We start from the raw sequence: 26,377 nt of genomic DNA on the forward strand, positions 1-26,377 counted from the left end.
TGGGCTCCATGGCTGCAAACCTGCAGACCCCTGTCGATACCAGCACGGGCCTCCAGGACTGGCAGCGCCAGATGTCGGGGGCGCGTCGGATGGCCAGTCCGTTCGCATCCCCCACCCATGTAGAGGCCTGGGGGCCATCGGGCACCCCGAGGGAGGAGGAGGTGGTGTGGTCCGTCCCGGCTCCCTCTGTAGGGGAGGTCCCGGTACACCGCGACACCTCGGACTCCCCCCCTTCCGTCCCAGGTGCATCGGGTGGGCAACGGACAGGACAGGCTGGCAGCTCGCCATCCCAGTCGCCCGGGCCGCAGCCTGGCCCATCTAGGCCAGGACGCCCCAGGAAACGGCCGCCAAAGGGATCCAGTGTCAGAGGGCAGGAATCACAGGAGTCCACCTCCAGTTCTGCTGTACCGTCTGGGGAACCACGTAGACGTAGTCAAAGGGCCCGTAAGGCCAAACAATTAGACACTGAGTAAGTTGGCACGGGTGCAGGGCACAGATGAGTTTTAGGCGCTAGGGCACGTGCATGAACTCCTTTGGTTATTAAAGTCAATGTTACACCTACCGAAGCTGCCTTTGTGCTCTGTCCAAAGTGTGCGGGGGTGTCATGTACGTTGAGCACAAGTGTGTGTGTGAGGGGTGGTCTTACCTCAGCCCCAGGTGAGTCTGCCCCCTTCCCCCTGGGCCGCCATCAACATCCCCCGGGCAGAGGACGGGACCGTGCGCTGCAGTGTCACAGCCGCATGCAGGGATGGTCCGGGTGGATGGTGGTACTGTTGCCATGGGTCAGACATAGTCCAACGATGTAGAGCCAGGAGCTCATCGGAGGCGGGTTGTCATCATTCTCCATGGCCTGCGATAGACACGCGTCCACCCGCAACTGGGTGAGCCCGGCCCGTTGTGCCGCCGGTGGATCGGCAATTGGGAGTGGGGGGGTGGTGTGCATGCGGGTGGGGTGTGTGGGGTTGGGGAGGGGGGTGAGGGTGCTGGGTGGGTGGATGGGTGGGGGGTGTGGGTGGTCGGCTGTTGTCATGGTGTGCGGTCTGTGGCCATACTACCCGATTCCCACGCCCATCTAGTCGTTGAAGCGGGCATCTATCAGTCTGTCCCGTGCCCGCTGGGCCAGCCGGTAACGGTGGACAGCCACCCGTCTGTGTCTACCCCGTCTGCCCTGACCATTGCCCCCATCCCCCTCATCTGGGAGGACTGGGCCTCTTCCTGCTGCTCCTCCACTCCGCCCTCCTCTGCCTGCGGCACATCGCCCCTCTGCTGGGCTATGTTGTGCAGGACGCAGCACACCACAATGATGCGGCCGACCCTATCTGACCGATACTGGAGGGCGCCCCCAGAGAGGTCCAGGCACCTGAAACGCATCTTCAGCACGCCAAAGCACCTCTCGATCACTCCCCTTGTCGCTACATGGGCATCATTGTAGCGGTTCTCCGCCTCATTGCGTGGCCTCCGTATAGGCGTCATCAGCCACGATCGCAATGGGTAGCCCCTGTCGCCCAGCAACCAGCCCCTCAGCCGGGGATGGCGTCCCTCGTACATGCTGGGGATGGATGACCGCGACAACACGAATGAGTCGTGTACACTGCCTGGGTGACGGGCGCAGACGTGCAGGATCATCATGCGGTGGTCGCAGACCACCTGTACGTTCATCGAATAGGTCCCCTTCCTATTAGTGAACACGGCCATGTTATCTGCAGGTGGCCGCACGGCGACGTGCATCCCATCGATCGCGCCCTGGACCATGGGGAACCCGGCAACGGCAGAGAAGCCCACGGCCCGGGCATCTTGGCTGGCCCGGTCCACGGGGAAGCGGATGTAGCGGTGCGCCATGGCATAAAGGGCATCTGTCACTGCCCGGATGCACCGATGCACCGATGTCTGCGATATGCCGGACAGGTCCCCACTCGGTGCCTGGAATGACCCCGTTGCATAAAAGTTCAGGGCCACCGTAACCTTGACGGACACGGGGAGAGGGTGTCCCCCGCCAGTGCCACGCGGTGACAGGTGTGCCAGCAGGTGGCAGATGTGTGCCACGGTTTCCCGGCTCATCCGGAGTCTCCTCCTGCATTCCCGGTCCGTGAGGTCCTGGTATGACTGCCGGGGCCGGTACACACGGGGCGCCCTCGGGTGCCTCCGTTGCCGTGGGGCCGCGACGTCCTCCTCCCCCTCCTCGTCCTGTCGGTCAGGTGTCCCTCCAGCCTGGGCGGCTGCCGCCTGCCCCTCTGCGGCAGCCTGCGCCGCCTCTCTGGCACGCTCCTCCTCCTCCTCCTCCTCCTCCTCCTCCTCATCCAGGGCAACATAGACATGAGCGGCTGCCACCACGGCGGCCAACATCGCTGGATGGTCTGAAAACATGACGGCCTGGTGGGGGGGAGGGGAACGACGACATGTCATCATTGCCCATATCCCCTCCTCCCCCCAGCCAGGTGGCATGGACCGCATGGGTCCAACTGTTGGAGGCTGGCACCTGGCCAGGTGGACCAACTCATTTGCCCTCCCATCACCCACCCCGGCACGGACCCCCCCCCCAACCTCCACCCCGGCACGGACCCCCTCCCCAACACCCATCCCAGCACGGACCCCCCCCCCCAACCTCCACCCCGGCACAGACCCCCTCCCCAACCCCCAACCTCCACCCCGGCACGAACCCCCCCCCAACCTCCACCCCGGCACGGACCCCCCCCCAACCTCCACCCCGGCACGGACCCCCTCCCAAACCCCCAACCTCCACCCCGGCACGGACCCCCCCCCAACCTCCACCCCGGCACGGACCCCCCCCCAACCTCCACCCCGGCACGGACCCCCTCCCCAACCCCCAACCTCCACCCCGGCACGGACCCCCTCCACAACCCCCAACCTCCACCCCGGCACGGACCCCCTCCACAACCCCCAACCTCCACCCCGGCACGGACCCCCCCCCAACCTCCACCCCGGCACGGACCCCCTCCCCAACCTCCACCCCGGCACGGACCCCCTCCCCAACCTCCACCCCGGCACGGACCCCCTCCCGAACCTCCACCCCGGCACGGACCCCCTCCCCAACCTCCACCCCGGCACGGACCCCCTCCCCAACCTCCACCCCAGCACGGACCCCCCCCCCCAACCTCCACCCCAGCACGGACCCCCCCCCCCAACCTCCACCCCGGCACGGACCCCCTCCCCAACCCCCAACCTCCACCCCAGTACGGACCCCCCCAACCTCCACCCCAGCACGGACCCCCCCCCAACCTCCACCCCAGCACGGACCCCCTCCCCAACCTCCACCCCGGCACGGACCCCCTCCCCAACCTCCACCCCGGCACGGACCCCCTCCCCAACCTCCACCCCGGCACGGACCCCCTCCCCAACCCCCAACCTCCACCCCAGCACGGACCCCCCCCCAACCTCCACCCCGGCACGGACCCCCTCCACAACCCCCAACCTCCACCCCGGCACGGACCCCCTCCCGGCACTCCCCCGGAGCCCAGCCTACTCTAACCACCCCCCCCCGCCGCACACACACACAAGCCGAGACACACCTCTCCTCAGGCAATCAGTCTGCGGCCATGCCATTTCCTGCCCAGAGCCAACCCCCCAGGCCGTCACTCACCTCCTCGCTGGTCGGCGTGAGCCTGGAGCACCGGGTCACGCCGATGAAAAGGAGGTTTGATTCACGTCGACGTGAACGGTCATCACGTCGACGGGACTTCGGCCCATCCGGAAGGGAGAATATCGGCAGGCCGAAAATCGGCTGCCTTGCGCAGACCCGTGACATTCTCCGCGGCAGCGGCGCCATTAACGCCCCGCCGACTTTTCTCCCTTCGGAGACTTCGGCGGGGGCGGGGGCGGGATTCACGGCGGCCAACGGCCATTCTCCGACCCGGCGGGGGGTCGGAGAATGACGCCCCTGATCTTAGCCAGTAGAGTAAAGGGGGGAGGGAGTGAGGGGCCGGGGGGGGGGGGGGGCACACACAAGTGAGCCATGGGACAGAGAGGAAAAGGAAATGGGGGTGAGGGAACAGGGGAGAAGGCATGCAAAAAGAATGCGAGGGACAAGCAAAAGGGACTGGTCCAAGAGCAAGCTATGGCCCAAACCAAACTGCAAACAGACGTTTGTAATTACATGCTTTGGCCATATTGGGGAATGTGAAATATGTGTGCCGCCTGAAGGGGGATCACGGCCATAGTTGAAGTGAAGACACTTGTTTGTAAATATATGTGCTGGGTTTTGTTGGTGCAGTTTGTAATTATTAATTTATGAATTGTTGGATATAGAATATGAAAACTCAATAATAACCTTTTCAAACAAAAAGGTGGTCTCGGAAATTTCTAATTTTATGTGACCTACTGCTCCTTCTAGGTGTTATCTCAGACAACACACCAGGCATGGAGGCGGCTTACTGCCTTTCTCACCCTCTGACCTGAGATGCACTTGGTACCCATCCTCTAGTGGGCCTGGATCGGGATGTGTCCAGCTGACCTTCGGGTGTCACAAGTGGCCAAGTGCCACCCTGTTCTGCTCGCTGCCCATCAGATGCAGCAGTCTCAGGTGGGGAGGATTTGGAAGGACTTAGGGGTTCCAGCACCTCCCCTGCGGGAGGCACTGACATGGGCCCCTTCACTTCCACCTCTCTCAAGAGTGCTCAATGGCCCCAAAGCTACTCCTCGGAATGAAGGAGAGACCGGAGCGAGATCCGGAGCCTCCACATCACCGTGCGCTGCCAGCCCTGGAGGCCACTCTCGTCTGAGTCACGGTCTCAATGCCTTCAACTATGGAGCACTGAAACTGGGACAAGTCCCTCAGGAAGTGAGACATGTCATTCACTGCCTCGGTCATGACCCTCACTACCTCTGACATGTCCCTCTGTGACCGTGACATGTCCCTCTGTGACTGGCCAAGGTCATTCTTCGCCCGTTAAATGCTCTCGCTGCCTTCAGCCATAACTCTTTATGAATGGGCCAAGCTTTGGAGCGTTGCAGTAATGTTCATGCGGCAAAGTACATGTATGCCTGTGACTGGGCTCCCCTGTCCTGTTCCTCAGCCATCGACCACACAGTGTGCCCAAGCTTTGGGCACCTTGATCCAAGGTTTCCACTGCGGGCGCCACCCATTCAGTGTTGGCCTGGGAAGCACGTATTGTCAGTGCCATCTCCTGCACCTGAAGTGGTTGGACTCCACCTGCAGCTTTAAAATTCATGACACTCCCTCCTGTAAATCCTGGCGGCCAGTGATGAGATCATAACTTTCCAGAAGTGCTATACCTGTCCGTACTACAGTTATTTCCTGGGATTGGGCAGCCTTCCGACTGCCTGCTCCCTTGGGTGTCCCTGCCCCCATCTGATGTGTTGCAGCATTGGTGAGATACGAGCCAGAAGCTGACCCAGCAGCCGCTTCACTAAAATGCCTGACTGAAGTGATAGTCTGTGATGGTGAAGGGTGCTGGTGACAGCAGTGATGAGAATATCAGTGTCTTCTCCAGACTGGTGCTCTGCCTTGTGCTGGGGAACTGGCTGGGGCGAGGTAGCCCAAACTGCCCAGTCTTGTCTGAAGGTGACCCTACGAGACAAAAGAAAAGAGACATGGTGAGATCTTGGGGAGGAGTGGCCAGTGGGAGGGAGTGACTCACTTGTTATAGGGACATCATTTTGCATTGGGAGCTCACTTGGTTGCCACATGCCGACCTCCGCTTCGGAGATAGCCCTCTCTCATCAGCCTCGCCCGTTGGCTTCATCGCCCTCTGCTCGTGGTGGGTTTGGACTCTGAGGTCCGGGATGCCTCCGCCGGTTATCTGCCGCTCCTGGCAATTATGGGCCGCTTTGTCCTAGGGGACACATAAAGGACATGGTGATTTGTATGGAGGCAAGTTCTAAGGGGAGTCAATAGCTGGTGTGCAAGGCACCTGGCCATAGAGGACAATACAGGTGTTGAGGTTTGGTGGAGGGTGGGGATGTAAAGGGGAAGCAGCAGGTGGGTTTTGGTTCGCCTTTACGGGAGTGTGTGGGTGGGGAGGGGGGAGGGGGGGTGATGTGAGGGGTGAGGGACAGGACTGATGCCAGGGCAACAGAAGTGGTGACTCACCCAAGCTGCGCAAAGGAGGTCGTTCATCTTCTTTCGCCACTGGGTCCCAGTCCTTCTGGTGAGGCTGTGCAGCACTGACCACCCCGGCCACCTCCTCTCAGGCCCTTTTAACGATGGCGGGCTTCAGTCTCCTGCCCAACTTGGGGAAGAGGGTGTCCCTCCTCTTCTCCACCGCATCCAGCTTTCTCTCAAGCGCAGTCTCAGTGAACTTCGGGGCAGGACTCTTTTGTGCCATCCTCTTGGCTAGAATGGGAGTGTGGGGAATGCAATACTTATAAGCAGCTCCACCTTGTCAGGCTCTCCAGCGCCAATTCCGGCCCCAGCAAATAAGATGCCGGGGGGAATGGGAATTGCTCTAGATTCGCGTTGGCAGAGTGCTGGCCAATTTGCATGTCCTGACTCACTTCCCGAATAGCGCCCCAACAGGAATGCAAAGCACACGCAATTCAGTCTGGAGGCAACGCTTAGTCTCCCAAAAGGAGAATCCCGACCCTGATTTATCTAACCTCAGCAATAATCTTCCTTTTGCTCCAAGATGTGTATTCCTCACTTACAATAGTGCTGGTCAGTCTACAGCAGGTATTGTCAAACTCGGGGGTGCGACCTTTTTACACAAGTTCGGGGGGGCCAAAGGGAACAAAGGGTCAAAGGGACCATTGGGGCCAAAGGGACCCAAAACCATTTCTTCCATTTTTGTCAGCAACAAACAAGGTAAGAGAAAATGGTGGGTCACGCAGGTCAGCCGGCGTGGGTCGCAATGGTCGGCCGGCGTGGGTCGCGAAGGTCGGCTGGCGCGGGTCGAGAAGGTCAGCCGGTGTGGGTCGCGAAGGTCGGCCGGCGTGGGTCGCGAAGGTTGGCCGGTTGGTAAAAATGGGTCCCCGGAAAAAAAGTTTGAAAAACACTGCTCTACAGTTTCTTATCAGATTTTGTTCATAACTCTATACACCATGACAGGCCTGTTTGCTTCTAAATTTAGAATTTAATGTCAGCAGTAAATATCTTATTTGAACAACCACCAATATTAAAGTAACATCAATTGAAAAATCCAAGCATGTGCGCTGATTGGTTCTTCAACAGTTGAAGAGGTTAACATAGCCTTGCCCAATCTATCACCACAGCGATTCTTGCCAATGGATGATTATTTAAATGTGGGGCAAAGCATCTGTTTTAAGATTCAGATAGTTCCAGCTTAAAGAGGCATCTCTTTAAAATGGCAACTCCTGCATGTCATTATAACATGAACCTGATTGTGATATGGAAATCTATACAGTGAAAAAAAAATCACAACCTTATTTGATGGATTTATGGATAAGGCAATTGCACTAATTGAGTGGTACGTTAAAATAAAAAAAATGACTACTCACTTAAATGAAAGGATTCTCCGTGCTTCTGAGTGCTGCTATCAGGTCAATCTATTAGCTCAAACAGTCATGGGATGTTTTGATGACAATAGTTATAAATTATTGATCCTAGTCATTCACTCTAACCTTTTTCTTCACACTGCTCTCATCTGCTATGTCCTGGTCAGCACCTATCCCTCAACGTCACTTCATGAAAAAAGCAGATGAATTGGCCATTATCCCAATGCTTTATGGAGGGAATCTGTCTGTGCCAAATTAGCTGCTGTATTCCTACATTACACTTGAGAAAGTACTTCATTGGCTGTAAAGTGCCTTGGGCCAGCTTGAGATCAAGAACAGTGCTGTAAAGGTCTATCTTCTGTTTTTATTTGGAACTTGAGCAAAATAAAATGCTGCGAATACTGACCAACAGCCGATATACCCTGGCCATGCAGTAATGCATTAAACCACTGCTTGTCTAACCTCTAAATGAGATAACAAACTGAAATGTAAAATAAAGCAGTTAGGCGTTTCAATATTTATTAAAAGAAGTGAAGAACCAAGATCTGCTGGTCTGGAAGCAAAATTCTGATGAGGATAACAACCTGTTTTCAGAAAGTACATCCTTGTAAATCACTTGCAGTAATGGAAAATATTGGTAAAGCACTTGCTTTATTTTGTTCATTATTTTTAATGTCCATCTTCAATAACCATGAATTACATCTGGGTGTTGCTGTTTCTGTGGGGTGAAATTGGTCCTTAGAAATAGCACAAAATGAGCAACCACTGAGTTTTACATCACGCCAACTTGACTTCAATGGAACCGGAAGTCATGTGTGCAGACACTCTCATGCATTGGTGCTCCCACCAAGGACAAATTTCGCTCCCCTAATACTTTAATCAATGTGACTGGAACATGTATAGCACCTGAGCTTCACAAACTGCAGATGCAGATCTGAAATGTCTTTGCTAACAATGAAAACAATGCATTTTCTTTTTTGCTATCCTATTTATTTCCACATTAGGAAGAGAGCAACTAGGGTAATGAATCCATGAAAATTTCATCATTCCGCCTCATGATTTAGCAGCCTTGATTCTGTGAAGCATCTTTTGAGGGGAAATAATTTAATAATAAATTCTATTATACTTAGTAATCCAAATATATTTCATGAAATGACGCCAAATAAGAATTTCAAGTATGATTGAAGATGATGCAATGATAACAAAGCATTTACAGATATTTCAAAGTAAAAACATTTATTTTTAGCGTGGAATATGGAACTGAAAAATAGAACTATAAGTTTGTAGATTTGTTTCTGTATCTATCTTGTTAATGCATATTAACTTAAAGAAGACATAATGGAGTCAGATGACAAGCCCTCTTGCCTCAATAAGATTTGCCACTAATAGCCTGGGGTAAATCAACTCTGTAATTTTCTGCTGTACAATTGATTTTCAGGTTTCTTTTCAATAAGACTGAAGTTCCACTCTAAGAATACGACTGCAAGACATCCTATTGGCTGAGTTGGAAAATGTGCTTTGTGGTGTGGGAATGAGCCATACCAATGAGCAAAGTGTCTTATTTGTGTCAGGATTGCTTTCAATCAGGCTATTGGTAGATGTCCCATTTCCTCATAAGCTGATGAACTCCAGATGGGTACAAGTAACACATTGAAATGTTAAAACAAAAGCATTTTTCTGTGATTTTGCCACCCTAAATGCTCTACGGCATTCTGTATTTTTTTTATTCATTCACGGAATGTGGGCATTGTTGACGAGGCCAGTATTTACTGTCCATCGCTAATTGCCTTTGAGAAATAGTGGTGTGTTGCCTTGAACTGCTGCACACTACGTGGTGTAGGTAACGCACAACATTATTGGAGTGAGAGTTCCAGGATTTTGACCCAAATGCAGTGAAGTAACAGCAATATATTCCCAAATCAGTATGGTATAAGATGTAAAAGGGAACTTGCAAGTGGTGAAATTCTTGTGTGCCTGCTGCCCTTGTCCTTTTAGGTGGTTGAAGGAGCCTTGGCTGAGGTGCACCTTATAAATGGTACACATTGCTGCCACTGTATCGATGGTGGAGGGCGTAAATGTTTAAGGTGGTGATAGTGTGCCAATCAAATGGGTCACTTTACATCCTGGCCATGTTGAATTGCTTGACTGCTGTTGGAGCTGCACTAGCCCAGGAAAGTAGAGAGCACTGAGGAGGCAAGTGGCCACCAGGAAGTGAGAAAGAGGAATCTATTTGCCTTGTTTATGAAATTTCAGTTCCCCTTCTGTGGCAACTTTTATGTGTCATGAAATTTGGATGCTAATATGTGCCTCAGCACTGGATTGCAAATTGCACAAACTTACTACATTAAAGAAAATCTCCTTCATCGTCATAAAATTTAAGTGTAGTTACAAAAGGCATTTGGCCTGTCCTAAAGTATGTAATGATATGTATAATCTAAGGAGTGTAAAGGGTTAACAAGATGATGTTCATGTATCTCAACACTAGATGGCATCACTGAGTAGTCTTATAAAAGGCTGCATCGCTTAGCCATGATGTGGAGATGCCGGCGTTGGACTGAGGTGAGCACAGTAAGAAGTCTTACAACACCAGGTTAAAATCCAACATGTTTGTTTCAAACACTAGCTTCCGGAGCACTACTCCTTCCTCAGGTGAATGAAGAGGTATGTTCCAGAAACTTATATATAGACAAATTCAAAGATGCAAGCTAATGCTTGGAATGCGAGCATTTGCCGGTAATTAAGTCTTTACAGATCCAGAGATAGGAGTAACCCCAGGTTAAAGAGGTGTGAATTGTCTCAAGCCAGGACAGTTGGTAGGATTTCACAAGCCCAGGCCAAATGGTGGGGGCTGAATGCAATGCGGCATGAATCCCAGGTCCCGGTTGAGGCCGCACTCATGTGTGCAGAACTTGGCTATAAGTTTCTGCTCGCTGATTCTGCATTGTCGCGCATCCTGAAGGCCGCCTTGGAGAACACTTACTCGGAGATCAGAGACTGAATGCCCTTGACTGCTGAAGTGTTCCCAGACTGGAAGGGAACATTCCTGCCTGGTGATTGTCGCGCGATGTCCGTTCATTTGTTGTCGCAGTGTCTGCATGGTCTCGCCAATGTACCATGCTTCGGGACATCCTTTCCTGCAGCGTATGAGGTAGACAACGTTGGTCGAGTCGCACGAGTATGTACCGCGTACCTGTTGGGTGATGTAACTCTCTTGGTTACCCTTCGTCGTCCAGTACGTTCCCGGAGCGGAGAAACTACGACATCTTCTCCGCAGCCTTCAACACGTCATCGATGAACATGAACATCTTGCCAAGGTCATCCCCACACCCCCACTACTTGCCTTCAAACAACCGCGCAACCTCAAAAATACCATTATTTGCCGCAAACTACCCAGCCTTCAGAACAGCGACCACGACACCACACAACCCTGCCATGGCAATCTCTGCAAGACGTGCCAGATCATCAACATGGATACCACCATTACACGTGAGAACACCACCCAGCAGGTACGTGGTACATACTCGTGCGACTCGGCCAACGTTGTCTACCTCATACGCTGCAGGAAAGGATGTTCCGAAGTGTGGTACATTGGCGAGACCATGCAGACGCTGCGACAACGAATGAACGGACATCACGCGACAATCATCAGGCAGGAATGTTCCCTTCCAGTCGGGGAACACTTCAGCAGTCAAGAGCATTCAGTCTCTGATCTCCGGGTAAGCGTTCTCCAAGGCGGCCTTCAGGACACGCGACAACGCAGAATCGCCGAGCAGAAACTTATAGCCAAGTTCCGCGCACATGAGTGCAGCCTCAACTGGGACCTGGGATTCATGTCGCATTACATTCATCCTCCACCATCTGGCCTGGGCTTGCAAAATCCTACCAACTGTCCTGGCTTGAGACAATTCACACCTCTTTAACCTGGGTTTACCCCTATCTCTGGATCTGAAAAGACTTAATTACCTGCAAATGCTCGCATTCTAAGCATTGTCTTGTAACTTTGAATTTGTCTCTATATATGTTTCTGGAACATACCTCTTCATTCACCTGAGGATGGAGCAGTGCTCCGAAAGCTAGTGTTTGAACAAACCTGTTGGACTTTAACCTGGTGTTGTAAGACTTCTTACTCAGCATCTCTAAGCATTCTGGGTGAAGGTTAAGGAGAAGGACAGTGAGAGGTTGTGATAGAGTGTTAGTTGTATTAGGAAGACATTGTAGATTACTGTAGCATAGATTTAATACTGTTGTTTTATTAGTTATTACTTAGTAGAGTGTGCGAACCATTTAAAGTTGTGTACAATAAACTAGCTTTGTTTTAAATACATAGCTTGGTGTTCCTTGTAAACACTGCGACCTTTAGCTATCTTGGAGAACTATACAAGGAACATCACAAAGTACTGCAGGTTACAATATGATTTTGTCTACCTAAGACTTATGAACACAAATTTCATGTACAACAAGAGAATTTTGATTTGTAATCACAAACATTCCATTATAATATAAACTTTTTATGATCAGTCAAATGAACATTGTGGATATTTTATGATTGCAACTGGCATGGAGCTTCACACCTCAATTTCCAAACATACATTGACTGGACATGAAGCTCAGTGCCAGGATCACGATTTGCAAAAGGCAAGGTATAAGACCATAAGACCATAGGACGTCAGAGCAGAATTAGGCCACTGGGCCCATTGAGCCTGCTCTGCCATTTAATCATGGCTGAAATTTTTCTCATCCCTATTTTCCTGCCTTCTCCCCATAACCCCTGATCCCCTTATTAATCAAGAACCTGTCTATCGCTGTATGAAGACACTCAGTGATTTGACCTCCACGGTCTTTTGCGGCAAAGTGTTCCACAGATTCACCACCCTCTGGCTAAAGAAATTCCTCCTCATCTCTGTTTTAAGGATCGTCCCTTTAGTCTGAGATTGTGTCCTCGAGTTCTCATTTTCCTACAAGTGGAAATATCCTTTCCACGTCCATTCTATCCAGGCCTCACAGTATCCTTTAAGTTTCAATAAGATCCCCCCTCATCCTTCTAAACTCTGGAGTACAGACCTCAGCCATTCCTCATACGACAAGCTCTTCATTCCAGGGATCATTCTTGTGAGCCTGCTCTGGACCCTTTCCAAGGCCAGCACATCTTTCTTTAGATATGGGGCCCAAAACTGCTCACAATGCTCTAAATGGGGTCTGACCAGAGCCTTATACAGCCTCAGTTGGAGCTAGTCATTCATTACACTACGTTTGTTCACAAATGTTCTTTGCATTTTTGTATTCTAACTTAATGTGACGAGGAATTCATTTCAATGCTGTTCCCTCGACAGGAGATTTAGCAATTTACACTGTAAATTGGCCATTATACCTTCAAAAGACAATTAAGTTGAATAACTTATTTTCAAAGACCAAGGGTCAGATTCCCAAAATGGGGTCAGGAGCCTGACACAAAATTAATTTGGGTTCCTGTGCAACATCTGAACTGCACTGGTCTCGCGATACTATTTTGAAATGTAGTTAGGCCTAGGGCAGGAGGAGATATCTGTGCCCAATTAGAGGCGCCGAGTACCCCCAGAAGGCAGGAACTGGCGCTAGTTGACCCCTCAAGTCAAAATAAAATACAGATGGAAACTAGTTTTTTTTTGCTGTGGGTGGTTCCGACAGCTGTGTACAAACATGCACCAGACAGTTTAAATTTGTCTGGAAAGAAAAGAGTGAAAATCTCATTCTCTTCTGGACAGGCCTCTTAATAAATTCCTTGAGGAATGTAAGGGGTCATTAATTGGCTATGAGTGTGTTTTCAACGCCCTCCTTGCTGGAGACCCTTTGAAAGTTGCGAACTATTCCAGATGTGGTGGGATCCAGTGCTGCACCCCAGGAACACAGTTTAGGAATCGTGCCCACAACAGTTCCTGCCCCCATTGGCAATTGAAAATCCAACCCCAGATAATTGGAGTACAGCTGGCCTTCTAAAATAAAAGCACTGAATGACAATTTAACTCACTCAAATCCTATTCAGTTGATGAACATGGACAAGAATTAAAATTAGAATCAATGACTGCAATAGCAGTTTCAAAATAGCTGTTCCCGAACTGATGGTCTAAACCTTTCCTTTAACTGCTTCAATATTATATGCACCCAACACCACATGCTGGACTTAAATTTATTATATCGCCACACTCTACACTGTAGTGCTGTCTGTTCTGTATTCTGGAAATTGAATTGAAAATATAGCTGCTCAAATTCACAACTATTGTGAGGTTCTAATTCCTAAAATATACAGCAGAACATTCGATCAATCTGAGAGTATCAGTAGGTCTGGCTAACATGCTGGTACAATGGCAGCAGGTAGCAGTTGCTTTCAGACAGGTGGATAATTAGCCCACAGAGTCTTTTATTAATAAAACAGCAATGTAGTAATATATACATATAAAATCTATACCAACGAAGACTTGAAGACGTTACACTGTTATGAGCAGGTCCAAGGGAGTGCACTGCCCTTCCCTCCCCCTCCATTCAATCTCCGCCGTTAGACATGCGCATGCACACACACAAGCAGGCACATGTGCACACACACGCTCAAAATAAGGGAAGTCCAATACAAACGTACAAGAGTATTTGGTTAATTGTCCTTTGACTGTGCTTTTAAACATTGCGGTTATTTTAGGATAGCTGGTTTCTTGGATACAGTCAGAAGAAGGAAGTGTTGCAATTATTATGAGGGACGGGATTCTCCGGACGCCCAGCCGCATGTCTCTCTGCAATGGGAGGCGGTATGCTGTTCGCTGGTGGAAGCATTCTCTGCTCCCGCTGCTGTCAATGTGATTTCCCATTGAAGCCACCCTGCGCCGCTGGGAAACCCGCGAGCGGGGGTGCGCTGCAGGTGGGATAGAGAATCCCGCTGCCAGCAAATGGCCGGAGAATTCCAGCCGAGATCTCAGTTTGCTGGTAGGTGTCTGGTAGAGTTGGGTTCTCAAACTGGGTGACACACTTAATCCAAAAGAGAGAGGAAGAGAGAGCAACCCTCAGCCTGTTTCCCTGCTAAAGCCTTTTTCAATACCACCTGTGTGACTGTCTAGTATCTGGCAGGCTTGCTTTGAACCATTGTGTATTTCTAAGAGGTTTTGAATGTAGCAGCCATTGTTCCAATATCCAGTACTTTGCATTTTAACATCTCTCCCCGAGATAGTTACGAATTTCAGTGGGTGCATGGATTAAAGGAAATGTCTCTCCCTTCACACTCCCCTGAGGGTGATTTGCTTGTTTCTCACCTTCACCTTGGAATGCAGCCTTGCATTTTTAAGCAGTTTGCTCTGTCTTCTTTCAAATTGCAACATTTCCAGTCAGTTGAAAATTGAAGTCATATTTTCAAAAATAATGGGGTATACCCTCTTGACAACACTTTCAACAATATTTGCTCATGTTACATGAGGCCATACCAACAAAAATATTTTTTTTAGTCTACAGACATGTGGCATTACAAATATTGAAAAATATCTAACTAGGAGTACCTACACTTCTGTAAAGCATAATGCACCAAATTGTGATGGAAATAACACTTTGGGCAGCATGGTAGCACAAGTGATTAGCACTGTGGCTTCACAGCGCCAGAGTGCCAGGTTCGATTCCCTGCTGGGTCACTGTCTGTGCGGAGTCTGCACGTTCTCCCCGTGTCTGTGTGGGTTTCCTCCGGGTGCTCCGGTTTCCTCACACAGTCCAAAGACGTGCAGGTTAGGTGGATTGGCCATGATAAATTGCCCTTAGTGACCAAAAAAGGTTCTGAGGGGTTATTAGGTTACGGGGATAGGGTGGAAGTGAGGGCTAAAGTGGGTCGGTGCAGACTCGATGGGCCGAATGGCCTCCTTCTGCATTGTATGTTCTATGTTCTAGGTGCCCTCGAGATCCTGGGACTGGTGGACAATGTGACATGGAACAACAAGGTTGCAGAGCATTCCTGCTACTTACAGCCCATCATTCACAATGAGGAAAAATTCAACAAATTAGCAAGTAGCCTTACTGCATTTCCAGGAGTTCTAAAGATCCAGGGATAGCGAGGCAGGTCAGGGCAGAAGTATTGGAAGCAGCGAAGCTGCTTGATCTAAGCCACAGAAATCACCAAAGAACTTAATGACAGACATCTCTCACACTTTGAGTCAGGTGTAAACAACTGCTTGAACTGCATGAAATAGTTGCACCATTTATTACAATGACTTTCAAAGGACACTGGAAGATTTTCCCTGGTGGAAAAGAGAGCCTGCTGAAAAGTGGGAGGGGTGTTGACTTCAATCTACGTGTCTACTTATCTCCTGACTTATAAATTGTGTAACCTAACTTATAAATTGGCCATAAAATATTTTCAGTTGTGTTAATTAGTTGATGGATCATTTTAATAACTGGGTATATTCGTTGTCCATAAAATATTTTCAGTTGTGTCAATTGGTTGATGGATCATTTTAGCAGTTGGGTATATTCGTTGCCTATTAGGTACTGGTTAGTCAAGGTTGATTTTCGTTTGTTTGTTACAGGAAAAGTCTTAAAACACAATTTTATGCTTTCTGTTGATCACTGGGAAATCCATTTCTCTTTTTAAAAGTTATTGGTTTCTATGGGAACCTTAATATATTTTAAATACATTTTGTTTTTCAAGGCACAGATAGTTCATGCTTACCTAGACCATGTCTGTGAGTGGACATTGGTGGCATTATGGACCAGACCTTGGCTGTTGGATTATAGCATTCCACAGTGTTGGATGTCTTCAATCCATCTCTCCCACCAACAACGTACAGCTTACTATCAATCACTGCCACACCAAACTGCAGTCGTCTCCCATTCATTGTGCCTACTTGTATCCAATTGTTTGTCCTGAGATCATATTTCTCAACTGTTGTAGCACCTGCAGAAATTGTAATGGTACATCAGAGAAACGCTGACAAGGTTGTAAATTTAGAAGGTATAAATTCAGTAGAATTATCAAGCCCTAGCTTTCAAAAATTAAATGACTCTTAACACTGCTGGTGAACTACAGCTGAGTTGCTTGGCTTCCAAATGCTCTGTTACTGCTATTTATCGACTAAGGTAATAAATCATACACAAGACTACAATCAGGAAGGGACATAAAACAACAGAGGTTATGGTGGTCACAGTGCACTGAGACATAGCAAAACCATTCTGCAAATGCAAAATGGTCCGTAATTGCTTTAAATTCATGCAGCAAGGCCTGATCTCAACTGTGGTCCATTGTGAAAGCATAGAATGACGGTCAAAGAGTTGATCATAAGAATTATAGGACAAAATGACAAGAAGTCTCATGGACCTCCTAGAGGGTGATTGAGGGATATTTTTGGTGGAAACTGTGATTCCAATTTCATCTACCCAAATGAAAAAGTGGAAACTACAGCAAGGGATAGAGGGAAAACATTTAAAAGGAGTAGTGAGGAAGACGTTGTCCAGATTTCCTCTTCACTTTGAAGAAATGCTTATTAATTTCACTCCTAAATGGGTTAGTTTAAAGTTTTAGATTACACCCTCTTTTTCTGGATGTTCTCACCAGATGAAATAGCTTAACTATATACACTCTAAAGAATCCCAATATTGTGACTGTAAGTATAAAGACGGCCACCAACAAAATGTCAAAGTACGGTATGGTATCTTTCTAAATATGTCAATGTTACTATCAATTCAGGCTTCAATCACCCGTTCAATCTTACCCTTGTTAGTGTCCATTCCTCCAACTGCATAAAGTGCTCCTACTGTAGATTTTCGGGGTTTGGTTCTGGGACTTTGCATCATGGGTCGTCTCTCTGGTAACAGATGATATCTCATTGCTTCCATAAGAAGCTTTTGACATTCTAGATCATCAGCAAACATTGGATTATTTTCCAAATCAGCCAAAAGCTATCAAAAGAAAGAGAACTCGTCAGTCATAATTTCCACGTATCAGCATTTTAAAAAGACTTTCATTGCGCAACATGAGATAATGGACCTGATCGAATGGCCTCGTCGTGCCCGACTCGTGGACGCATCGAGGCTGTCAAATCTTGCAAGAGACCTCTCGCAAGATTTGCAATGCTTGGGACGCCTCGCGTGATCTAACGTGATCTTGCGAGACATCACGATCTGGATCTCGCCCTCACTGGGCGGAATCCAGATTTGCATATTTAAGTGAGCAATTAGAATCGAAGGCCCATGTCTGGGAGACCTCACCATGGTGCCGTTTTCCGCTGGCCCACTCAAATGTGGAACAGGCGTACAGCACCGAGGGGGCCTTCCAGGCCATCGGAAGGGCCAGCGTGGTCGGGCTCACTCCCGCTGCCTGGATGGCAGTGCCAAAGTACCAGGCTGGTGGTGCCCAGGTGCCAGGTTGGTACTGTCAGGGATCAGGCCAAGGGATGCCCTGCCCCTATGAAGTGGGCTGAGGGGGGCCTTGAGGAACCCTAACAGGTAAGTTGGGTGTTGGTGGGGGTCCGGAGGTCGAGTTGGGGGAAATTGGGGTGGCAATCTCATCAGCGCAGGCTGTAGGTGAGTGCAGCCCCAGTGGGGCATTCGTCGCCGAGGTCTCAAAAAAATGGAGTTCCATTTGAGAGCTGGGTCACTCTCAGCACTGCAGGCGCCGGGAAATACCCCACTAAACGTGCATAAAACAAGATTGTTTCTTCCTGTTAAATCATGCACAATATGTGTCATACTCTGCAAGTATTATTGTGTTAATAATCACAAATATGAACAAATAGAGATGGTCATATTAGTTTCTGCATTTTAGCATCTATATATATGTGATAGGTTTAGGGGCCTGCTTTTAACTTCAATAGGTTGAGGGAATTGGGAGTGAGGATGGGGGTATGCAGAGGCGATTGGTTAGTAGCATAACACACAAATTTGCTCATTACTGAGATGAGAGCTGAATCGCCATGTGTTTCCATTCGGAAGGCAACTAGAAGTAGTGGAAAATAGCACAGCTGGGGGAACCTTCCAACAACAGGTGGGCAGCAGGACTGGTTAAAGTTTTTAAAAATTCATTTTTATGGGATGTGGGTGTCGCTGGCTAGGTTAGCTTTTATCGCCCATCCCTAGTTGTTTTTCAGAAGGTGGTGGTGAACGTCTTGAACAGCTGCAGCCCATGTGCTGTAGGTACACGCACAGTGCTGGCAGGGAAGGAATTCCAGGATTTTGACCCAGCGACAGGGCAGGAACGGTGATATATTTCCAAGTCAGGATGATGAGTGGCTTGGAGGGGAACTTCCAAGTGATAGTGATCCCAGGGCTGCCCTTGTCCTTCTGAATGGTAGTGGTCGTGGGTTTGGCTGGTGCTGCCTATGGAACCTTGGTGAATTCCTGAGCTGTATCTTGTAGATGGCACACACTGCTGCTAATGTGCATCGGTTGTGGAGGGATTTAAATTTTGCGGAAGGGGTAGCATTCAAGCAGGCAACTTTGCCCTGGATGGTATCAAGCTTCTGAGTGTTGTTGGAGCTGCACTCATAAAAGTAGATGCATAGTTTTCCATTACACTCCTAGTTGTACCTTGTAGATGGTGGACAGACTATGGGGAGTCAGGAGGTGAGTTAGATGCCCAGCCTTTGGCCTGCTCTGGTAGCCACAGTATTTATATGGTTAGTCCAGTTCAGTTTCTGGTCAATGGTAAGCCCCATCATATGGATTGAAACAGGTAAGGCGTGATGGTGGCTGGAGAGTGTGGCTGGGGGCAATACTGTGGCAGGCAAGACGTGATCTCTCCTTGTGAGGCCGAGAGGAGAACTCCTTGGGTGGGATTCTCCAATAATGGGGCTATGTGCCCACGCCTGCGTGAAAAGCGGCGCCAACCACTCCGGGGTCAATGGTCCCCGATAATGGGGAATGCTCCCCTTCCTAGGGGGCTAGGTCGGCGCCAGAGTGGTCACCGCAGCTCCAGCCGGCGTGGAACGGCCGGCGCGAGTTCGCGCATGTGCGGAAGGCCTGGCGTGATTCCACACATGCGAGGGGTTTCCCTTCTCCGTGCCGGCCCCCGGGAAATATGACGGAACCCTACAGGGGCCCGGCGCGGAGGAACATAGGCCCCCACGGAACCAGCCAGCCTGCCGATCGGTCGGCCCGCGCAAACACACACAGATTGGACCAGACCACCGTGGGGCCGCCCCCCACCGGGGTTGGACCCCCCCCCCTTTCCAGGACAGCCCCCACAGACACACCTTCCAGGTCCCGCTGTGTGGGACCTGAGTAACCCACGCCGGCGGGACTCGGACAAACGCGGCGGCCACTTGGCCCGTCGGGGCCCGAAGAATCGCCGGGGGGGGGGTGATTTCAACGGCGCCCGACCGGCGTGGTGGGAATCCCGCGGGCGCCCGAGAATCAGCGGGGGAGATTCAGGAAGCCGTCGTCGGGGCGACAGGGCGCGATTCTCATGTCCCCCCAGGGATTCTCCGACCCAGCGCGGGGTCGGAGAATCCCAGCCCTTGACTCCATGAAGAAAGGTATTTTAAAAATCGTAGCTGTTTGTGTCTCTTCTGACCACATTCAAATTGTCAAGTTCAAATTGAGTCTGGTCCTAATAAAATTGTGAGGAACTGACATGTCTAAAAAAAGAACTGAGCTATGTTTGGCCTTGTATCTTTACTACCTGCTAAGGAGAGGAGGTTAAATCTGGGAATGGTTGACTCTGTATGTCTCCGTTGTGAGTCAGGTGCATTTAGTTAATATTGCCCTTGTCTCGTCAGAAACAATGAAAAGAAATTAAACACTGATGCCAAATGATCGTCATCAGAATATTCCTTTAAAAATTGAAATAAAGATGATAGTAAATTGAAGGAGCTGCATACTCCTAGTAAACACTGTTTGCAAAACTCTGTGACTCTGTGAAACCAATTTGCCATCCATTTACCTGTGGAGAGAGTAAAGGGAGTCTGATGTAAGATAGGAGCATCGCAAGATCCTGTTGTCTCTTCTGTAATTCGTGTTTTACCCACATCATCAAAGCTTGAAATATGGTCTCCTCATCAGGAACATTAATGTCATCACTAGCAAGGAGCTTCTCAATCTCACTGGCAGGAAGCAGAAGGAACTCCTGGTTCTTGATCACTTCCAGGAAATGCTCCTGCAGGCCAAATCAGTGAAACAAGGATTGGTGACAGCAAATGTTTGTGACATGGCAGACTGATGGGAGTTTACGCTTCTCTTTGCATTCGTGAAATAAAAAATGAATTGGCTACATTATTCATGCCTGACCACGATGACAGGTTTCACTCAGCATTTCTTCAATTTCACAAGTGTTGGTGCAGGATTTTATTGATTGCTCGTGCTAAAATCCGTACACTCAACCCAGTGCATGATGAGACCAATCATCATGGACAATACCAGCTATTGGCACTCAGCAGTGATTTAAACCTCTGCAGAAGGTCCCAGGTAAGGGGGGGGGGGGGGTGGGGAGGGGGGGGGGGCACAGTGGCGCAGTGGTTAGCATTGCAACCTCAAGGCGCCGAGGACCCGGGTTCGATCTCAGCCCTGCGTGGAGTTTGCACAATATCCCAATGTCTGCGTGGGTCTCACCCCCACAACCCAAAAATGCATAGGGTAGGTGGATTGACCACACTAAATTGGCCCTTAATTGAAAAAAAGAATTGGACACTTTAAAAAATGTTAAAGAACAAAAGCCCCATGTGAACATGTATTCTACAATAGTAGCTCTAAGATGAAGTCAATACAGGTTTAATGACCCAGCAATTGCAATGCTTCTTGATGGAGTGAGAGAATATTTACAGCAGCGATGGCAAGACCAACCCCACCTCCAAAACCACCATCCCCTCCCCATGTGCCAAGAGGTATTTGCGTTCCAGAAATGTCGGACAGACAACTGGTAAGATAAATCATGTATTCTAAAATGGCAGGTGCTAGAAGGAAGTAGATGTCAGATCTATAAGAAGTTGTTCAGAGAAGTTAAAAGTGTTTTATGTGTAATAACACTGACCTCAGGTAGTTTTGGAAATAAGTCTGCCCAGGCGTGTCTTTTTAATATATTATTTCTGCTGAGCTAGGCTAACCAGCAGGCAGAGTTAACTATTTCAGTGCTAACCTGAGAAAATTAGCACAGTGGCATGGATAGAAACACTTCAGATAGTAAGGACGGCATCTATCAACTTAAGTGTGTAGCCGGAATTCTGAAAAGGAATGGTTAGCACTACACCTGACCAATGATAAACTAATTATTTGTCTTACCATTGTTTTAGAACATTGCTCACATGGCATGGCTTCCCAATTTGTTAGTGAATAGTCACTGCATTGAGAAGCACATTGAGACATTTCAATATAATGAAGGTTCTGTATCATGAACATCAATATTATTTTACTTATCCTTCAGAAACATCTGCTTTTGATTCTCTGACAGATTTGATCAAATTGGCAAGTCAATCTGCCACCGGACAAATGAAGATATACACAGACAAAAAGGTCTTTCAATTCACTGCTTTGGATTACCATCATTTATATGTAAGAGTACGAATAGTAGGCCTTAGATCCTGCTAACGACCAGACATTAACAGAAAGCTCTGCTGTACATCTGTGAGAACCAAACACATGAGTGCAATTACCCTTCTCTAAAATTGCTATGAAAAAAGCCAACAACAATTTGAATTTTATTAATTGGAGCAGAAGAATAAAGAAATACCGATTTGTTTCTGCTAATTATTGGTTCGGCAACAGTTGAAATGTTGTTTTATTCAGTCATGGGATGTGAGTGTCACTGATAAGGCTGGCATTTATAGCTCATCACTAATTGAGAAGATGGTCACGAGACCCTTTCTTGAAATGCTGCAGTCCAGTGGTTTTGGGGAGGGTTTTCTAACCAGAGTTTTTTTTAAGAGACTGTCTCTTTGTTTTCAAATGCTTCCGAGAAAGAGCAGTGCACCTTAGAAAACCAGCTGCTTCCCTGAGTTAATGGATCCCTGCAGAGCCATATAAATCAAAATCTGAATGCTCCCCCTCTGAAACTGCCTCAACCTGGTAATAAACAAGCTTTTGAGAGGCAATAGTACTTGAAATTCAATGTAAACGATGCAGTTCAAAGTTCTAGTCCTTCTAGGCATAAAATCAGGCTTCAATACTTTAAAGGACAATGAAATTGACTGTGAGAAAATCACTTAAAAGGTTTCTGCCACATTAAAAGCATTCCTTTTACCTTTATCTCACAGATCTTTCAGCTTGGCATAGTGACAGACTGTTTAAAGGGTTTAGAGCTACAGATTGGAACACTTCCACTTTATTATCAGAGAACTGTGTTTTTGAGATACTGACTGACTGTTTAAAGAGTTTACGAGTACATGGGAACACTTTCACTTTCTTATGAGAGAACTGTGATTTTGAGATCACAGATGGGGAAACTTTCACTTTATTGTCAGAGAACTTACATTTTTAGATACTGACTAACTGTTAAAAAGTTTGAAGGCTGCAGATGGGAAGAGTGCTAAATGGCCACCATCCCAGGAAAGGCATCTGACTTGAGCCCTTTCAAGCACAAGCCCCCATGATCCCCACCTGTAATGAAGGACCCACCCCCACCCACCTCTGCACCATGGAGGCTTTTGTAGGGAAATTATTCACCCCTTTGCCACTTCTCAGACTGCAAGTTGGCACTGCCAAGGAGTGGCACCTCAATGGGGGGGGGGGAATGAATGGGGGGTGAAGAGGGAATGGGGGTGAGGGAGTGGCTGAAGGGATCCTGGGGAGGTGAATGGGAATGGGGGGGTGCTGAAGGGATGGGCCTGGGTGTGCGGGCACAGTGGGCTACCGAGAAGGGGGCTCTTGTCAATGATTAGGATGGTGGGGACCTTGCCCGTGATCTGGGTGGAGGGGGGAGGGCGTGCGGGGGGGTTGCAGAAGCATTCTGAGATTGGGGCTCCCTTTCAAAATTGTGCTCTGATCTAACAGGAGCGGGATCTGTCAGCGAGATTAGGTCCCACCCCTCGGTTCCAGTGAGATCCCTAGTAAGCCATTGAATGGCACTGAAAATCCGCTTGAAGCTAAAAGAAATTCCAAGTGCCATTGAATGGCACATTGCGGTCGCTCCTCGCGCCAGAGGGAATCACTCTGGTTTTCCTACTGGTAGGAGAGCTTAATTGCCGATTAAAAGAATCGCAGCCTGGGCTTTGGAAGCACAAAAATAAAATCAGAAATAATAAGCTATATATTGTTTAAATGTTACTGATTACTGTAGAAGTAAATCAAAATGATTTCAAGTCACAAAAGCAATACACGAAAGAGCAAAATTAATGGTAAGGTTAAATAAGTTAGTTTCTTCACACAGACTGCTACATTACAAATAGAAACATAGAGCTAACATTTGGGCTGGAATGGATTCAGACAGCATTATTTCTAATTCCCACTTCATTTATTATTTAGTGATTTAAATCCTTTGTTATTCTGCAGATTTGAATTCCAGACCCATGTTGTGAAGAAGAAATCTTCACAAGATTGATTCGGCTTTTGAAAATCAACTGTGACATACATTTAGATTACAATCTCCATTGGTCTGAATAAAGAGAATTCCAAAGTCAGCATTAATTTATCTGACCATTGATAGTGCAAACAGTTGGATTGCCACAAACATGTAATGGTTCACAATTGTCAGGTAAGCTACCTTGATGTTCATCATAAAGAAATATTTATACAGTACCTTTCTTGACCACCAGACTACCCAAAGCAACTTGACAGCCAAGGAAGTACTTTTGAAGTGTAATCGCTATTGTACTGTAGGAAGCATGGCAGCTAATTTATGCACAGCAAGCGCTCACAAACAGTAAAATAAAAGCAAAATACTGTGGATACTAGAAATCTGAAATACAAATAGAAAATTCTGTAGAAACGGAGCAGATCTAGCTGCACCTGTGGAGACAGAAACAGAGTTAAAGTTTTGAGTCTGCATAGTTCTTCTGCAAAGCTGAAGCGAGGTAGAAATGTGATAGATATTATATTGTTGAAGAGGTGGTGGAACAAAATGGAAGGTCAGGTTGGGTAAGGCTTCAGGAGAGATTGACAAAGATGTCATGGACAAAAGAAAGTGCTAAAAGTGGCATAAAGGTAAGATAGCACAGCGTGTTCATCGTAGAACAAGTCAGCACTCCATGAAAATGAAACACAAGAACAAGGTACAGATGCCCCTGTGGGGTAAGGAGGTTGAGGAAAAGAAATAAAATTTAATGAAAAGATCAAAATGGAGGCAAGACCCCCCCCCCTCCCCCCCCCACCCCTTCAATAGTCTAACGTCAACCACATTTCTTTCTCTCTTCAGGTCTGAAGAAGAGTCATACAGACACGGAACATTAACCTTGTTTCTCCCTCAACAGATGCTGCCGGACCTGCTGGATATTTCCAGCATTTTCTGTTTTTAACCCACAAACAGCAATTTTGATGAGAAGATAAGCTTATATCAAATATTAATTTTTAATCCATTGGCTGGAAACACAAAGTTGGATTTTTTTAAAAGACAGACTTTCATGAACCGGAGACTTTACCTCCCAGCAAGATGACCAACCAATTTATATTACCACTCATTCCACATTCCAACCCTATTGAGTGGCAACACCAAGTCTGCCAAACCCATCACAGACAATGACACCTCCTGGGGTTTGTGGGTAGCCTTCCTCCCTGCTCTAGCAACAAGACTTGGATGGAACTGCAGAAGATGATCCATTTGAGCATTAGTTACTTCGATAAAAATACCATAACTTTTGAGATAGTTCTCCTGATGAGGTAATCGAGTTATAATTGAAATTTATAGTTATGTTTGAATTATTGGCAGTTGGGGAAAGACCCAGAAAAATCTTTTGTATGGTTTAAGCAAAGTTGTTCTGAGCAGAATTGGACTAGCGCTTCAAATATGTGGATCTCTTTCTCTCCCTGTCGCTCCACTCAACTAATAAGATTGGGCCCTGTCTACCAGCTTAACTTTGACTCCATTCAGAAATTTTAGAGAAAGAACTCAACTTGAGAGCTGTGTCTCCAGAGAGCAACTGACTCTAGCATCTACTGTAAACTCTAGGGGCTGGTTTAGTACAGCGGGCTAAACAGCTGGCTTGTAATACAGAACAATGCCGGCAGCGCAGGTTCAATTCCTGTACCGGCCTCCCCAACCGGAATGTGGCGACTAGGAGCTTTTCGCAGTAACTTCATTGAAGCCTACTTCTGACAATAAGCGATTATTATTATTACATCTTTAAATCGGAAGCATCAAGTCCATCAAATTCAACCTGAAACAAGCTGAGTCACCAAGCTATGAACTCTTTTGCCCCTTTTATAGAATCTAACTTGGCCAATCTACCCTCCCCTAATCTATAATTGTGCGTGTGGAGCATGTAAGTGTGAGTGTGTGTGTGGAGTGTGTAAGTGTAGAGTGTGTGTGGAGCATGTGAGTGTGTGTGGAGTGTGTGGAGTGTGTAAGTGTGTGTGGAGTGTGTGTGTGAAGTGTGTTAGTGTGTGTGGAACATTTAAGTGTGGCGTGTGTATGGAGTGTGTAAGTGTGTGTCAGTGTGGAGTGTGTGTGAAGCATGCAAGTGTGTGTAAATGTGAAGCCAAGCGTATTTTATAATTTTGCTCAGTTCATTTTAAATATAAATCTAATCTCTTTATTAAACTCAAGAAAACCTGCCCGATTGGTTCTTTTATTATGTCAGTGTACAAACAGTTAAGCACTCATTGAATTACTTTGAACATAAAAACAACTCTATTTTAGTCAAACGAAGAGAGGCAGAAGGAGGATCCATTTGATTCCTTCTCAGCTGGTTGTTACACCAGATAATCTGTTTTTCTTGCAATGTCGATTGAGGGATAAATATTGTCCAGGACAGCAGGGATACATCCCCTGCTCTTGTCTGATATATTGCTCCAGGGTCTTGTACATACACCTTAGAGGGCTGATTGGGCATTGGCTGAACATCTCATCCAAAAGACAGTGCTTCCAGCAATGTAG

General features: G+C 48.0%; 1 protein-coding gene across 2 annotated transcripts in view; it reads right to left on the reverse strand.

Moving 5' to 3' along the window:
* The window catches only part of LOC140420984 (kelch-like protein 4), a 564,196-nt gene that overhangs the window by 46,746 nt on the left and 491,073 nt on the right, over window positions 1-26,377 (reverse strand). For both annotated transcript variants that reach the window (XM_072505214.1, XM_072505212.1), the window contains exons 5-7: window positions 20,303-20,515; window positions 17,136-17,322; window positions 16,097-16,321 (exon numbers count right to left, since the gene is read on the reverse strand). In XM_072505214.1, coding sequence (XP_072361315.1) covers window positions 16,097-16,321; window positions 17,136-17,322; window positions 20,303-20,515 — 625 coding nt within the window. The remainder of the gene's footprint in view (window positions 1-16,096; window positions 16,322-17,135; window positions 17,323-20,302; window positions 20,516-26,377) is intronic.

This window comes from Scyliorhinus torazame, chromosome 5 (genome assembly GCF_047496885.1).
Source record: "Scyliorhinus torazame isolate Kashiwa2021f chromosome 5, sScyTor2.1, whole genome shotgun sequence".
In the NCBI taxonomy this organism is placed as follows: Eukaryota; Metazoa; Chordata; class Chondrichthyes; order Carcharhiniformes; family Scyliorhinidae; genus Scyliorhinus; species Scyliorhinus torazame.